Source organism: Abramis brama (genome assembly GCF_963993115.1).
Source record: "Abramis brama genome assembly, chromosome: 6".
Classification (NCBI taxonomy): domain Eukaryota; kingdom Metazoa; phylum Chordata; class Actinopteri; order Cypriniformes; family Leuciscidae; genus Abramis; species Abramis brama.
The window spans coordinates 9,256,877-9,274,532 of NC_139968.1; the positions used below are offsets into that span (position 1 = coordinate 9,256,877).

Below are 17,656 nucleotides of genomic sequence, written 5' to 3' on the forward strand. Positions count from 1 at the left end.
TTGCTGCGGTATACGAAAACAGTTTCATCTATCAACACGAAATCCATACATTTTTGTTGGCACAGTCTTGAAGATGATACGATTTGGTTTTGATGAAAATCGGACAAACTGTTAGAAAAAGTCGTTTTTTAATGTAAATCAAAATGGAGGACAGGAAGTTTAGCTGACTATGGCAAAATTGGTATCTATATTCTCGGCGTCACCCAAGAAATCATTACAATAGGCTAATTTAATAAAAAGTTATTAGCACTTATGGAAATTTTATACATTTTATTATAACTTTTGACCACAAGGTAGCACTGTCCCGAAACCTTTTGAGTACCCTCAGGGCATCACAACGATACGCCAATGTGTTCATAAATATAGCACTTTATGACAAAATTAAAAATGACCGATATGGAGACATTGGGCATCGTTTGACTGGACATGCTGCCATTTCTCATATCTCCTGACCACTAGGTGGCACTGTGCCAAAACTGCGCAGGTAGACTCATGTTATGGTTGCCATAACACACACCAAGTTTGGTCAGGATACGCTAAAGCGTTGCAGAGATATACCCTCACTTTCATTTTGGTGTGCTCTTCGTAGAATTTGTTCACGTGTTATTCAAGATCGTTTTGTCGAATCAACTTGAATTCTATAATTTTTTGCGGGCATCGTCTAAAGATGATCTGTTTACATTTTCGTGAAAATCTGAGCGTCTAATAGGACTACCTATTTCATGACGTCTTGAGCTAAGGAAAGTAGAGGAAAAACACTTTTTTTTTCTGGCTCTTACGGTTCAAAAGTTATTAGCATATACTTGAGGTCAACTTTGGACAGTTGGTGGCGCTAGAGGGATTGAGTTAGAGGCTCCAAATTTGCTATGGTGACAGTTCAGACTGTCCTCTATCTGTGTGCCAAATTTCACAACTTTCCCAGAAGTGGTTCTATGGGCTGCCATAGACTTCCAGAGCGGAAGAAGAAGAACAATAATAATGCCAACGATTACAATCGGTGCTTGGCCCCTAATAATAAAGAACACCAACGAATACAATTACTTTATCATTGTACCACCACATAATGTATTTTTTTTTATTGCTTTTAATTTGTTTTAGGGAAATGGGTCTATGAAGTTCTCATCTCATCTCAAGGCCTAATGCAAATCGGATGGTGCACACTGAACTGCAGATTCAACCAAGAGGTACAACCCTTCATTTGTGAAGGAACCTTACCATTTACATGTCAACTTTGGAGTGCAGAGCCGTACAACCTGCATATTCATTCTAGCTAGCTCTTATGGGAAGCTTTTCAAGCAATAGAAATCACGTAGATTAATCTAGATTACATGAGGATTGTTCGCTCTGCTCTAGAAATCCTTTTTTAAGTTTCTGATTTGGCTTAATCCATCTGTAAAATTGGTTTGTTCAAGTGTATTAATGAGCAGTGTGATACACTTCTGATCTGTGCTTGTCTTCAGGAAGGGGTCGGGGACACGCCGGACTCGTACGCCTACGACGGAAACAGAGTTCGCAAATGGAATGTGACAACCACCAACTACGGCAAGGTGAAATCACAGCGCTTTACACATTCAGTTCACGGGTCATGCTCAGTTTGTCCTTGTGGATTTGGTTGACCTTGACAGTTTGTTCATAGTCTCTTTGTTTAAAGTCTTAGACTGTGATGTAACATGCTCAGCCTTGAGTTCTGACTCTAAATTCTGATTGGATGAGCCAATGTTTTATGAAAGCATTAAGCCACTCTGGGCTGTACGCAATAATGATTTTACCACAGTTAATGGTAAAATGATTGTAATGCACAGCATCTCATTATTGATGCATTCTTTTCATTTGTTTTAATGTAGTCCTGGGCTGCTGGTGATATTGTCAGCTGTTTGATTGATTTGGATGAGGGAACGATTACATTTTGCCTGTAAGTATAGGTTTATTATTGGATGTACATAATAGTTTGGTGTGAAAGCATTTATAAGTAGTACATGTTAATGAAGTATATCTGTTGAACTGTTATTAATATTAATATTAATATATATATATATTTTTTTAGAAACGGGCAGTGCATTTATAAGTAGTACATGTTAATGAAGTATATCTGTTGAACTGTTATTAATATTAATATATATATATTTTTTTTTAGAAACGGGCAGTCTCTTGGTGTTGCATTCAGCAATATTAAGACGGGGCCGGGCGTCGCATATTTCCCTGCGATCAGTCTTTCCTTCAAAGAGTCTGTAGCCTTCAATTTCGGCAGCCGTCCTCTCAGATATCCTTATCATTTATATACATATACAGACAGATTTGAAATGGTTGAGTCACATTTATGTAATGTGTATAATATTCAATTTAATTCAATTATGATTGAATATTTTATATTAAATCAATTTTGTAAGTATTTATAATAAATTAAGTAAATATATATAACATTACAGTTTTATATTGAGTAATTATTTATAATAAATGATATATTTATGCTTAATATTAATTTCAAGTACTTAAATTTGTTTATGACTTAGATGCATTAATAGAGATAAGAAATGCATTTAAACAGTAATAAATAGTATGTTTTATTGAATAATAATTTATTACAACGTAGACTGATTAATAAGTCTTCCAAATACAGCAAGTAAATACAATTTTTGTAAATAAAATTGACTAATAATATGATATACAGTACCTGTCAACAAATTTTTTTTTTCAACATTGATAATAATAATCATAAATGTTTTTTGAGCATCAAATCATCATATTAGAATGATTTCTGAAGGATCATGTGACACTGCAGACTGGAGTAATGATGCTGAAAATTCAGCTTTGATCACAGGAATAACATTTTTACATTTATTAAAATAGAAAGTTTCCAAACTTTTATATATTTTTTTTTTAAAAAAACTGAATTTTCAGCATCATTACTCCAGTCTTCAGTGTCACATGATCCTTCAGAAATCATTCTAATATGCTGATTTGACACTCAAGAAACATTTATGATTATTATCAATTTTAAAAACGTGAAAAGAACAGGATTTATTTGAAATATAATCTAATCTTTGAACCCAAACCTTTGAACAATAGTGTATATATATTTAGCGTAATTCATGTTTTTCAAGTGAAATAAAATATGTGAGAGGTGAGAAGACCCATGAATTCCTTAACCCATCTGTTCTTCACGTACCCTGTGGAAGGTTACCTTCCTCTTCAAAGCCCACCAGCCGCTGACCTCATCAAAGCCACTAGGCTTCTGGGATACCTCAAGACAGCTCTGTCCACCTCCATCGACACACAGGTACCCACAGAGGCCTCATGCTCACTGTTCAGAATACAAGACAATTCCTGCATTAAAGGGTGATGTGTCATCATTATTTAAAGAGGAACCACTGTGCTTTTCTACATTTTCAACTTTCTATAGTGTGTAATGTTTCTGTTTGACCATGAATAGGATCTGAAAAGTTACAAAGCACAAAGCCACTCCAATGGAAATATTTCTCTATATCAGTAAACACTGTTTCTAAACTCCCTAAAATGTCTCAAGGGCTCCAGACTAATATTTGAGAGCAGTAGCGCCGTTGCCACTACAGATCTGGCACCTGATCTGGTAGTGCTGGGGGGTGGGGGGGATTTTAAATCATAAAGGTAATTAAATCATAATATTACTATTGTTTTGCATTAATAAGTGCAGTAACTAAAAATATAGTACATTTTTATTTCTTGGAAATGCACATTTGACAGTAAAGCACTGAGCTTGAATTGAGATGCAGATAAAATAACATGTTATTAACAACAGTAACATGTTAAAAACTCATTTTTATTGGGAAACATTTAATTATTTTTAAATATTAATAAATATAACATTTAAATTGGGTAATATTTAGAGCTTTGAAGTGCTGGGAAAAGTGTGAAGCGCATGAAAGTCCTTGAAAAAAGTGCTTGAATTTCACTCTCAAAGGTTGTACAAACCCTGAAATGAATATTGTAAAAAACATTTGACTATTTCTGCCACAATACCATGGTTACAGTTAGCGTAACTACATTAAATCCATGGTGACTGTTGGATATTTATGAATTGAAAAGCCTTCTATAACTTGTTTGTTCATGTAACAATGTTTCTTCTGGTTTCCAAGTCAGCGCTGGTTTGATCTGATATCTGTGGTTTATATCAGAGAATTCTGCGCCAAAATTTAATGCTTTTCTCTTTATCTCGCAGCGATGTTATTAATACTGCTGAAAATTCAAATGCTTTTTCACTGGATCACCAAGCGCTGTGTAGTAACGAGGTTATCGAGGTTGGCTTGCGAGTGCTGTCTAAAATTGGTCCGTGCTGATAAACTCTACGAGAAGCATGGTTTCGTTCCGCTTTCATTTTGTTTGCGGTTTGATGTTCCTCATATTCAACAGTCATGGCAGCTCTTATCAGTTGGGCAATGTGGTGGTGGCACCAGTGTGAACCCTAACAAAATTTAGTCGCACAGGCAATAGTCTAGATGGGATGTACCCAAAAAGTGAAAGTGAGGAGCATTTATGGGTACAAGTCGGGAACCGGCCGACCTTACATATTTCAAGGGTGCTGAATCCAAAAAAAACTGGTACCCAAGTGAAATTGTGAGTTTTTGACCTTCTAATTTGCATATCAAAATGGCCGCCAAATTGCCTATCTTGCTCAGTCGTTGGACCATTTTCCCCTAGTTTTTTTGTAAGTAGGCAATCAAGATGAGGAAATTAAGTTTCTAGATCGATAGTCAAGGGTCAGAGCAAAGATATAATGGAGGCTCACTGCCTTTTTTATGTATATATATATATATATATATATGCAAAATACCAACTTTTAAGGTGAAATTAAGCATTATTTGTGTAATTTTTTAAGGCCGACATACATATTCAATCAATATCACTCTTAAATGTTCCCAGTGTATATATGATATGTGATGTATTCCTTATTACATAATAACTAAGAAAACACCATTGCAAGTTGTCTGAGATTTCATTTTTTTAATGCAAATTAAGCATTTGTTCTCTAAATTCTAAGACGGGAAAAACCCAGGTGAATAGGGAAAAATATTCAAAAAGAGACCACCATGAAACTTCCCAAGTTGAATATTTAGATCAGGACATAGCATGGTCAGTCCCATCTCTGAGGACCCTTTGCCTGAGGTTAATGTAACAGCAAAGAGGATCATAACAGTTTCACACGCTTTGGTAAATTTCCTGTTTTTTTTTTGTTTTTTTTTGACAATGTCAATATTCCTTAGTTATTGATTGAACTTGTTACCCTATTTATCCAAAATGATACTTCTGTATGGTTGTTAGGGCGTTGCTAGGCAGTTGCTAGGGTATTTTGGGTGGTTGCTAGGGAGTTGCTAGGCGGTTGCTAGGGTGTTCTGGGTGGTTGTTAGGGCGTTGCTAGGCAGTTGCTAGGGTGTTCTGGGTGGTTGCTAGGCGGTTGCTAAGGTGTTCTGAGTGGTTGGTATGGTGTTGCTAGGCAGTTGCTAGGGTGTTCTGGGTGGTTGCTATGGTGTTGCTAGGCGGTTGCTAGGGTATTCTAGGTGGTTGCTAGGGCGTTGCTAGGCAGTTTCTAGGGTGTTCTGGGTGGTTACTATGGTGTTGCTAGGCGGTTGCTAGGGTATTCTGTGTGGTTAGGGCATTGCTAGGCAGTTGCTAGGGTGTTCTGGTGGTTGCTATGGTGTTGCTAGGTGGTTGCTAGGGTATTTTGGGTGGTTGCTAGGGAGTTGCTAGGCAGTTGCTAGGGTGTTCAGGGTGGTTGCTAAGGTATTATGGCTGGTTGCTATGGTGTTACTAAGTGGTTGGTAGTTGTCATAGATGATTACTATTGGAGTTCTTAGCATTTTCTTGGCATGATTTAGCACTTACCTAATCGCTATTAGCATGTAACTATTCACAGCTAGCATGTATAGCATGTTGGAATTCCTGTATGCTAGCATGAGTCAAAAGAGCCAACCCCCATCTCTATACGATGTTCTGATGCAGAGAAATAGGTCTTGCAAAATGGTTGCTAGGGTACTCTGTTTGGTTGCTAGGGAGTGGCTTGGCAGTTGCCAATCATGAATCTCCAAAGGCTGCTTGTCAGTATGAATGATATAAACCAACTCCCATTCCTCTGTGACAATCAGAATGGAAGATATCCGTCTATGGATTTTGGTTGCTAAGGTGCTCGACAATGGTTGCTAGGGCGAGGCTAGCAAGTGTTGTGGTGTCTCATGAATGGCTGTGTGCTGCCCTGAGTCAAACTTGTGTCAACCCCATCTCTTTATGATGTTCTGATGCCGAGATATAGGTCCTGCAAAATGGTTGCTAGGGTACTCTGTTTGGTTGCTAGGGAGTGGCTTGGCAGCTGCCAATAATGAAACTCCAAAGGCTGCTTGTCAGTATGAATGATATAAACCAACTCCCATGCCTCTGTGACATTCAGAATGGAAGATATCCCTCTATGGATTTTGGTTGCTAAGGTGCTCGACAGTGGTTGCTAGGGAGGGGCTAGGAAGTGTTGAGGTGATTCATGATTGGTCGTTTGCTGCCCCGAGTCAAATGAGACCACCCCCATGTTTCTATGACAATTCAGTCCGGAGATATGCCTTTGATCTCTTTCAATGGAAGTCTATGGGACTTGTTGCTAAGGTGCTCTAAATGGTTGCTAGGGCGGGCTTGAAAGATTCACAATGATCCTGAGAGACTGATTGGTCGTCTGAGTAAAATGAGCCCACCCCCTTGTCTCTATGACACTGTGATCCAGAGCTACGTTTAATACAAAATCCCTATCCCATTTCATGGGCCGTCCTACACCATTGTAAGTCAATGGGAAACTTTGGGACGCTCCTGCCCCCCCAGAGGTGCAACTTTTACCCCATTGTGAGGTATGTTCTTACAGAGCCTGTCAGCCTCTACCAGTGTGGCAAATCACACGTTTCTGCGAAATCCTCGCTCAGAGCTACGAGCGGTCAAAATTTGTCGCAATGTTAAGTCTATGGGATTTTTCGGCCGCTTTTTCGCCCCTGGGGCGAACACCGTACCCCCGATCGCTTATAAAAGTCATAGCACACCTCTCCTCAATGAGCCGGTCGATTTGACACCTCACTCAGGGGTCTGAGACAAAAAGTGCGAGGCGAGTTACGCGCCAAACTTTGTCCAGAATAATAAGAACCCATACAGAATACCCTAGCAACCGCCTAGCAACACCACAGTAACCACCCAGAACACCCTAGCAACTGCCTAGCAACGCCCTAACAACCACCCAGAATACCCTAGCAACTGCCTAGCAACTCCATAGCAACCACCCAGAATACCCTAGGAACTGCCTAGCAACACCATAGTAACCACCCAGAACACCCTAGCAACTGCCTAGCAACGACCCTTGACTATCGATCTAGAAACTTAATTTCCTCATCTTGATTGCCTACTTACAAAAAAACTAGGGGAAAATGGTCCAACGACTGAGCGAGATAGGCAATTTGGCGGCCATTTTGATATGCAAATTAGAAGGTAAAAAACTCAAAATTTCGCTTGGGTACCATTTTTTTTGGACTCAGCACCCTTGAAATATGTAAGGTAGGCCGGTTCCCAACTTGTACCAATAAATGCTCCTCACTTCTTATAGAAGGCCATTTTTCTGAAATGCCACTATTTGGTTGCAGTCTGGAGCCCTGGCCTGGAACGTGTCACAGTATCCCTAATTTAAATAATTCCTGCCCAAATTATATGCAAAATAAGGGAACGAGGCCTGGTTGAGTTGCGTTAGTATTGTAACTCACGGTTATGGTAAGGGGCGTGACATTTCCTGAACACGCTCAAAGCAATTGACCAATCACAACACACTGGTCCAGTGGACCAATCAGAGCACATTGTGCTTTTCTGGAAGGAGGGGCTTCTTAGAGACAGGGACTAAACAGAGCGTTACTGACAGACTGGGAAGAGAGGAGCTGCAACAATGGAGAATATGGGGAAAAAATAATGTGTTTTGAACATTTAAAGGTGCCATAGAATGGATTATTTTATTATTTTATAATGTTTCCTGGGGTGCCCTTATAATGTTAGTATGTTTTTTAGATCAAAATTTGTTATAATTTAGAAATAAAAGGCATATTTCCTAGCCTGATTTCATCCATTGATTTGAACACTCTGTTTGAAGGGGCGTGTCTGCTGTGAGACTTCAGTGTTGTTGCCCACTGCTGTGATTGGCTGACATGCTTGCATATGAAATATCTGGCATTACATGTAGAGCTATCTGGAAAACTTTTACTATTACAGCTTTTATATGTTTTTACTATTACAGCTATCGGGATTAACGAATCATGAGAAGTTTTTTTTTAAGTATTTAGATCTATTCCCATCACATAAAAGGTTTCAGTGATGAGCACTGAGCAGATGACAGCCTGTTGATCGCGTGAATGAAGATCTTATCACTGCAACGCGATATACTGATGCATAAACAGTGTTGAACGACTTTGAAAGAAAGATTATCTGTCTGAATTTGAACAATTACACATCAGAAATTCACATAACCCACTGGTTCTCCAGAGGCTCGGATGAAGGAGCAAAAAAATATTTTTACCAAACCAAACACTGAGCAACTGCCATGCTTCGTTCGCTCGTTTGCAAGCTATGATGTCTCTCGAGGAAAAAACAATATCGCGCTGGATCTAGATAACACAATGTAAATTATCGTTAATAAAATCCCTACTTGCCGCTTGCGGGAATATAACGTTAGTTGAAATTGCCCCCTTCGTCCGTTTGAGACGCCGAGAGAAGCCTGGCTGCTTGATATTGTTGTAACAGTCCGTGGTGAAATGGGCAGAGCAACTAAACAACTTCGAATTAAACTGTAGCGGTATCCGATTATAGATAGATAGATTATAGATAGATCTGCCATTTTCCCTATGATCCTCCTCCTGCTTGTTTCTTCACCTGCAGAACTTCTGATGATTCGGCTGTGCAGTTTCGCCTGGCACTGAGCATGGGCTGGCATATGCAAATTTTTAGAGGCGTACATATTAATGATCCCATCGGTTTCGTCACAGTTGGTGTTATGTGGAGATTCGCCCGTTTTTCAGGGGTGTTTTTCAAAAACGAGATTTAAATAAGAAAGAGAAAACTATGGTGTTTGAGACTAACTGTATGTCATGTCCATGTACTGAACTCTTGTTATTTAACTATGCCAAGATAAATTCAATTTCACATTCTATGGCACCTTTAAGCATGAAAACCTATTCTAGTGGAGCCCAAAAACAAAATCGAGGCTTTGTAAAAGGGCATAATATGGCCTCTTTAAAACAAAAACTATATGTGAAGACATTTGATTTTCTCTTTCGTCAGGAGGAAAAGTTTGTTGAGAAAGAGAGCGGGTCCTGGCATCTTCAAGGAGAGCCCACCATCCTGGTCACCCTTGCACATATATTTAACCACTTTGCACCTCTCATGGTAAATCAGTAAAATCAGTTTCAGTAAAGTCTTTGTCATTGTGCCATAAACATCTTTACTTATTGGGAATGTGTGTGTTTGTTTGGTAGTGTAAAGTGTACTTGGTGGAGGATGTGCTGATGAACTTCCTGTTGAGTGTACTGGAGGGTGGAGGATCTGTCGACGAGCATCCACTTATACATCAGCTGCTGGACCTTTTCTGGCTTCTCATGGAGGTACAGACACAACAAGTTCAATTTAAAATCTGCCTTGGTGTTCACACTTGGCAGGTTTTGTTCAATTAAAACAAACTCTGGTGCGATTGCTCTGTAAGTGCGGTTCATTTGAATAAATGTGAACGCTGCATCCAAACCCTGGTGTGCACCAAACAAGCGGATCGAGCCTCCTGAAAAGGTAGGTTTTGGTCTGTTTCTAAAGGAACTCTAGTGCGGTTTGACTGAGATATAAACTCTACATTATAAACTCTAAGACATTTAAACAAACCAAAAACCAGACGTGGTGTCACAAGATGCGACCCTAAAAAGGACAGAATGTTCAAGCATAACTGGTTGTTCTCGTCATAGTCAAGATGTTGCTCATTATTGGATCTGTCTTCTTGCAACAAATTTGTGTGTGTAATAGAGTAATTCCTACCACTGTTGACTCGACTCCTTTAAAAAGGTTTAGAGGCTCTTCTCGAGTTCTTAGCTTAGCTGTAAACGCTAAGCGAACCAGGACTGAATGTATCATATTCTCTTTTGATACAAAAGAACCAAGAGAACTGGACTACAAGTGTGTTGAACTACTAAGCTTTTTCAGTTAATGATATTTGTGAACTATGGCAGATCCCCCAATGTATTTATTTGTCTTTTTTTTTCTCCTCTTGAAGGACTATGAGGTGAACGAGTGCCTAAAACAGCTGATGATGTCACTGCTGAGAGCGTATCGTTTCTCTCCCATCATCCCTGATCTGGGCTTTCAGGTGAGAAGCTGAATGATTCCTCTCTCGTGCAAATCCATAAGATGTTGTAATGTCATATCAGCATTAGCAGCTGTGTCAGTTTGTTACTGGAGCTGAGAATGATAGACCTACTGAGAAGAAGGAAAACTTATGGCCTAAAAGAGCATGCTGGGAATTCATGTCAGTGCTTAGCGTCTGCTTTTGTGTCTAATCAGAGCCAGAGAGGTGTTGACGTCCTCTTGGTTCATTGGTGTTCATGGCAATTATCGGCAAGGACGCAGGCTGTCTCACTTGAAATAAATGTCTTGTTAAAATTAAAATGACTGAGGCACTTTGTTTTTAGCTTGCTGTAATTTGTTTGATGAGTTTGTTTGATTTCCACGGTTGTGAATGGGAATTGGCAACATGTTGATCCAAATTATTACTGTGGCAGCCAATGCTTAACAGATTGAAGCACTGGCGACTGGCGAGTTTGTGATCGTGGGCCCAGTGTGAGGACCCTGTGCGACTTTGGCACCCGAATGAACGAGTATAATAAGAGTAAAGAGTTAAATAGAATAATCAGATGTGTTGCTAAACTATTATATAAATGACCAATAACCAATTGGCATTCCAACTTAAATTTGAGGTCAAGAGATGAAAGTTTGAGTCAGATGAAAGTTTAATTGGAATTAAGTTACTTTGCCACGCTGAAAAGACAGTAACACGCAGTAAACCTTCACCCACTTATCTGAAACTGTCGTTGGTCCGATTGGGCAGGCCTTACACTGTCTTCACTGAAATCTGTTTTCTTTCTCTGTTCTCTAGATTCATTACCTTCGTCTGACCACAGCGATACTCCGTCATGAGAAATCCAGGAAGTTTCTGCTCAGCAACGTTCTATATCCTCTTTAATCATAACTTAGCAGGCTTTCAGAAAACACTTTTAAACTACCAGAAAGGTTTAAAATTAGACAGGGGAAAAATCTATAGAAATGTAATCATAGTTATTAAGTTTTTTTTCTGTGATCATTGCTGAGTTCAGGATTACTGAGATCAGATCGATACATGGATAAATAGGTGGAATAGAGACAATTGATGTTTGATCCACATGAACTATGGACAATTCTACTAAGTTTGACAACCAGAAAGTGCCCACAATCTTTATTAAACATATATTTTGAACATATGTATATATATATTTTTAAACTAGCAAACTTATATTGTAGGTATTATATTGGGTAGATATTTAGGTATATATGAATGAATGAATGAGGCATTTATATAGCGCTTTCATATGTACTACTGTACACCCACAGCACTTTACAATCATATCAGGGGATCTCTCCTCAATCCACCACCAGTGTGAGCATCCACTTGGATGATGCGATGGCAGCCACAGAACAATGGAGCCAGTGCGCTCACCACACACCAGCTATAGGTGGAGAGGAGAGAGAGTGATAGAGCCAGTTCAGTGGATGGGGATTATTAGGAGGCCATGATTGGCAAGGGCCAGTGAGTGGAATGTGGCCAGGACACCGGGGTTACACCCCTACTCTTTACGAGAAGTGCCATGGGATTTTTAATGATCACAGAGAGTCAGGACCTTGGTTTAACGTCTCATCTGAAGGACGGTGCTCTTTGACAGTATAGTGTCCCCGTCACTTTACTGGGGCGTTAGGACCCACACAGACCACAGGGTGAGCGCCCCCTGCTGGCCTCATTAACACCTCCTCCAGCAGCAACCTGGTTTTCCCAGGAGTCTCCCATCCAGGTACTGACCAGGCTCAGCCCTGCTTAGCTTCAGTGGGCAACCAGTCTTGGGCTACAGGGTGATATGGCTGCTGGCAAGAGATGTAGATGGTATCTAGGTAGATGGGTAGATATTTAGGTAGATAGGTTGATATCTTGGTAGATGGGTATATATCTAGGAAGATGGGTTGATATCTAGGAAGATAGGTCGATATTTAGGTAGATGGGTTGATATCTAGGTAGATGGGTATATATCTAGGAAGATGGGTTGATATCTAGGTAGATTGGTATATATCTAGGAAGATGGGTTGATATCTAGGTAGATGGGTCGATAATATTTAGGTAGATAGGTTGATATCTAGGTAGATATTTAGGTAGATAGGTAGATATTTAGATAGATTGATATATATCTAGGTAGATTGGTTCATATTTAGATAGATTAATAGATACGTAGATGGTAAGATGTGTATGTATATTATTTGTATAAGTATATATTAGTTGCTAAACAGTAGAACTAGAAGGCAGTTTTTGTCATAATATGAGCGTTCTTGTTCCTTATTCCTTCTTATTCTTATTCATACAAAGGAAGAATAGAGAAGTTAAATGTATTTATCTCGGAGATTTAATGGGTGTTGATCCTTAACAGTCTCACGTTTGACGTGCTTCGGTCTGTGGTCTTCTTCTACATCAAGACCCCTCTGAGAGTAAAGGAGGCAGGGCTAGAGGAACTCATCCCCACCACCTGGTGGCCAACACGCTTCGACAAAGAGGTCAGAAACACCTGTCCAGATCATGATCATCAACCACTATTTAATGCATATGTATATACAAAAGGTGTTTCCTGAAATGATCTCGTCAAACGAACACTAATCTGAGCCGAGCCCTGGTTTAAGCGACAGATGAATGATGATTCTCCTGATGTGTGTCCAGGGGAAAGATGAGAGAGACACACGCGAGGAGACGGCCGAGGAGAGGCTGAGGCGTCGAGCGTACGAGCGCGGGTGTCAGAGACTGAAGAAGAGGATTGAGGGTATGTCACGGTCACTCACACAACATCAAATCTGCAGCCCCGTCTGTCAGTGTAACTCTGAGTCTGTGTGTTTAGTTGTGGAGGAGCTGCAGGTTCAGATCCTGAGGTTGATGCTGAACAACAAAGACAAGGGGACGGTACGTTGATGCGTGTTTTACACACGTCTTGTTTTGTGTGAGGATAAGAACTCGAAATGTCTTGTGGCGGCCTCCACGAACGATTGTACTGAAAAATAACGCAAAATTCTGCGATATCAAATATGTTTCAGACCTTAAAGTTGTTTCTGTGCCATGTTTTCCTGGGTCAAATGGATCTCTCTTTTCACAGGGCGAAGCATCTCGATACATTTTCCTGAACAAGTTCCGCAAGTTCCTTCAAGAGAACGCCAGTAATAGAGGGGTAGGACACCGGACACCGGACATGCTGACTTTACATATATCCAAATAGTATCTAGATATTCTTTGAGGATATTCAATGTAAAGGGATAGTTCACCCAAAAATTAAAATTAGCCCATGATTTACTCACCCTCAAGCCATCCTAGGTGTATGACTTTCTTCTTTCAGACAAATACAATCAGAGTATAAAAAAATGTCCTGGCTCTTCCAAGCTTTATAATGGGAGTTTTTAATATATAACGTAATATAATATATCGTCTGAAAGAAGAATGTCATAAGCCCTATTCGCACGGGATTAGTATTACCTAGGGACCTCCGGTAATTTGTAATAATCGCAGAGGTCGTCTGTGATTTTTATCCCGAGCGAATCTGCCATGTCTGTAAAAATGTCTGTAAAAATTCCCCCGAAAATTACCTACCGTATTCCGGCCAACACAGGGGTCCTCTGATAATACCAGTCCCGTGCGAATCCCCATGTCTGTGATTTGGGCTGTTTTTCTGTGAGCCTATCGTTTCCTAAAGAACGTAATAACCATTATGGGCCGTTTAACAGTCCATTTTACGTCTGTATTAAAACTATATTAACAATAAAATCTCTCGATATGCTCTACTCCAATCCGATTATAGTTTTTCTCCAATAAAAACTATGAAGTGCTGCAAAAGAGAAAACAAACTACTACTACGGACGTGATCCGGAAGCTCAACTCGGACCGTTGTCATGGAAACGTCAAATTAAGTATTTTGGCGCAACATGGAAGCTCTTTTGGAAAGTTTGGACGCTTTTTGTGGTAGTGTAACTTCTGTATCGTGGAGCATTTCTTTGTCTCACACGGCCTCTAAAGACGTCCATCCTGTAAGTATCTCAAGAAATCAAAGTGTGAAAGAGTAAAAATGATATAAAATAAAATAAACCAAATAAAATGAATAGAAAAACAAGCCTATCGCGACGTTTCGGTATTTATAATACCTTCTTCAGGCAGGCTTGTTGTAAATATGGACAAAGAATAAAAGAAAAAGAAGATATATATTTATACAATAATATGATATTCTATAATATATATATAATATATTTCTCTAATAAATTGGTTTTAAATAAGTTCTTTTTTTTGAATTGCAATACTGCAGCGCGATCTTCGTTTCAGCACGTTCAGCTAGTGAAGTGTGAATGGGTGGGCGCACGCTGTAAAGTCCGTAAACTCGAGGGAATTACGAACATTTATTTGCCCGTGTGAATGAGCCACCAAAAATACAGACGTCAGGGGGTAATTTCTTAATTACAGAGGTCCAGGGGTAATACTAATCCCGTGCGAATAGGGCTATAGACACCTATGAATTGAGTTTGAGTAAATCATGGGGTAATTTTCTATTTTGGGTTAACTATCCCTGGATGTTGTTCTGACATAAAAATTGAAGAATTTATTGTGCTCAGATCGTTCTTTTTGTCATTGAATTTGATGATCATCACTCACACTTAACAGCAGAAATTGTATATGGCCATTTTCTGTAACATGATTGTTATCGATTGGATTGTTTCAGTTGTTCCCCGGTAATCAGGGTTTTGATGTTTGCCTCATGCTTGATGCGACGTGAAGTTATGTGTGTGTTTGTGTGTTCAGAACCCCACAGTGTTGTGTCCTCCTGAATACATGGTGTGTTTCTTACACCGGCTCATCACGGCCATTAGGAGCTACTGGGATGAAGGGAAGAGAAAAAGCCCCGGATCCATCAACAGTGAAGGTAGAGAACACACACATTCTGTTCTTTAAAGTCCCTGTGGTGAAAATCAAGCTTTTAATGTTGTTTATACACCTATGTGGTGTTTTTAATATACTTTAAGACAAACCATGTGCAAATTCATAAGTCGACACCATTGCTGAGTATTTTCTCTTTAAAACTGCAGTGAACCAAAGACAGTCTCAAAAACACGGTTTGAAATCATTAGTGTTTCTGACGTCACAAACTACCTTGTAACCAATCAGATCAATGAGTGATCGTCAACGAGTGGATCTCTGAGCTGAGTGAGTGAGTGGAGGCGGGGTTCATTTGCATATTTATAGAACCACGTATACTAAATGAAGCAAGGGTGTAGTTACATTCAAGACATTTTTTTTCAAGGAGAAAACGTTTAAATCAAAGATGTGTTTTAAGGGATAAAATGATTGATTACAGGGGGACTTTAAACTTTCTTTTGTATCACCAATGTATTTTTGACTTTATGCCCCCAAAAATATCAAAATAAATTTGAATTCAAATACTCCTCAGAGAAGACATTTATTCAGATGCATTTTATATGTTTTAATGTGTTTTTGAATGGTTTTAGCAAGTTATTATCATAAATGAAAATTATTAAAATATATTTTTTAATAATTTGTAAAGCTGAAATAAACTAACTGAAATAATTTTGTTGAAGCACTAAAAGTATAGAAATTAGTTGAAGCAACTAAAACTGAAATAAAATGTAAATAAATACATAAGCACATGACAATAGTACAAAAAAAATACTAAAGAGGAAAAAATATATAAAAATAAAAGCTAATTCAAAATATTAATAAAAATAGAATAGTAAAATAACAGTTTATTAGATCCAGACAAAAAGTGCGTTATAAAAAACATTCTTTCTTTTCTTTTTTAACTTTTTTTTTGTTTGTAAAACGCCATTAAAATGATACATTAAATATTAAAAATATGTATTAATTAAAATAAAATTAAAATAAAATAAATGATTAATTATTAATTGAAAAGTTTAAACTAAATGTAAATTAGAAATCTTGGCATCTGACTGAAAATAAGTTTGAAGCTCAGAAATGAAATTGAATGTCGTGATTGACCCAGTTGTGTTTCCGTCAGACGCCTACGTTCCTCCTCAGCTCTTCTACAACGGGAAGGTGGATTACTTCGACCTTCAGCGTCTGGGAGGACTTCTCTCGCATTTGAAGAAAACGCTCAAAGGTTGGTTAAAAACCACAAGTAAAGTGTGTTTGGTCACAGAATTACCCAGTGTGCATTGCACTAGACTCCACCAGAGGGAGCACAAGGTCAGTTTTTTTGAGTGTTACTCACACTGACAGCACAAGCTTCAATAAATAAAGCATTCCTGTATCAGGTTTGGCAATGACAGCATTACTTTTGTTTTCCTTGTTCCTTTTGTTTGTTCTCAAAAACTCACTTTAATGCTCACAGACGTGAAGTTTTTCTTTTTAAATCTTCCTAGATGTAAAATGAGACGTGCAATCTCATATTGATGTGCCTATTATGTTCGTTTTGAGTAACCTTTGAAAATTTGCTATTGATCTGTTCATAGCTGCCAACCAAATGGTTTAGATCGATCAACTTCCCAAATTAGTTTTAAATTGAGACCGAATAGATTGTACACATCCTGCAGGGTGTTTTCTTTTCCTTTTTTTTTAGTTTACGACTTTGTTATTAAACTCAAAAATGTTGGTGGTCTTTACTTTGATTTGTGGCATCATTAATATTTGTGAAACGATGGGATAAGATGGATGCTGGCGGTGCTTAGTAGGACTGGGATGCAGATGGATATTGATTTCCCTTCAAGGCAGCGGCACATGCCGCAAAAATATTGACGAACAGCAGGGAACGCGCCAAGAAAGAGTGAGAGAGAAAGGAAGTGGTGGAGAGCTGTTCCTTTTATGTAATATGTTTTTTTTTGTGGTTTGCATTAGATGATTTTATTTGTCTAAGGAGTTTGTCAGGTGTTTGCCTGGATTGGCTGCATTTTCTGTGGTAAAGTACAAATTTGCATGTGACCCCAAAAACAATGAAGATCTCAATTTGGGTGTCAGACAGAACAATATCCACCCATCCATCCATCCATCCATCCATCCATCCATCTATCCATCTATCCAGTCCATCCAGTCCATCCATCCATCCATCCATCCATCTATCCAGTCCATCCAGTCCATCCACCCATCCTTCCATCCACCAATCCATCCAATCCATCCATCCAACATCCATCCATCCACCAATCCATCCATCCAACATCCATCCATCCACCAATCCATCCAATCCATCATCCAACTTCCATCCATCCATCCATCCATCCAATTTATCTATCCATCCACCCATCCAGTCCATCCACCCATCCTTCCATCCACCAATACATCCAATCCATCCATCCATCC

General features: G+C 39.0%; 1 protein-coding gene across 1 annotated transcript in view; it reads left to right on the forward strand.

Annotated features, from left to right (window-relative positions):
- Nucleotides 1-17,656, forward strand: part of rnf123 (ring finger protein 123) — a 154,622-nt gene that overhangs the window by 7,345 nt on the left and 129,621 nt on the right. The window contains exons 7-21 of the mRNA XM_084118076.1: nucleotides 1,099-1,184; nucleotides 1,461-1,547; nucleotides 1,845-1,912; nucleotides 2,135-2,260; nucleotides 3,163-3,277; nucleotides 9,313-9,417; nucleotides 9,507-9,632; nucleotides 10,286-10,378; nucleotides 11,165-11,238; nucleotides 12,735-12,858; nucleotides 13,019-13,118; nucleotides 13,194-13,255; nucleotides 13,446-13,517; nucleotides 15,131-15,251; nucleotides 16,362-16,463. Of these exons, the coding sequence (XP_083974202.1) occupies nucleotides 1,099-1,184; nucleotides 1,461-1,547; nucleotides 1,845-1,912; nucleotides 2,135-2,260; nucleotides 3,163-3,277; nucleotides 9,313-9,417; nucleotides 9,507-9,632; nucleotides 10,286-10,378; nucleotides 11,165-11,238; nucleotides 12,735-12,858; nucleotides 13,019-13,118; nucleotides 13,194-13,255; nucleotides 13,446-13,517; nucleotides 15,131-15,251; nucleotides 16,362-16,463 (1,461 nt within the window). The remainder of the gene's footprint in view (nucleotides 1-1,098; nucleotides 1,185-1,460; nucleotides 1,548-1,844; nucleotides 1,913-2,134; nucleotides 2,261-3,162; nucleotides 3,278-9,312; nucleotides 9,418-9,506; nucleotides 9,633-10,285; nucleotides 10,379-11,164; nucleotides 11,239-12,734; nucleotides 12,859-13,018; nucleotides 13,119-13,193; nucleotides 13,256-13,445; nucleotides 13,518-15,130; nucleotides 15,252-16,361; nucleotides 16,464-17,656) is intronic.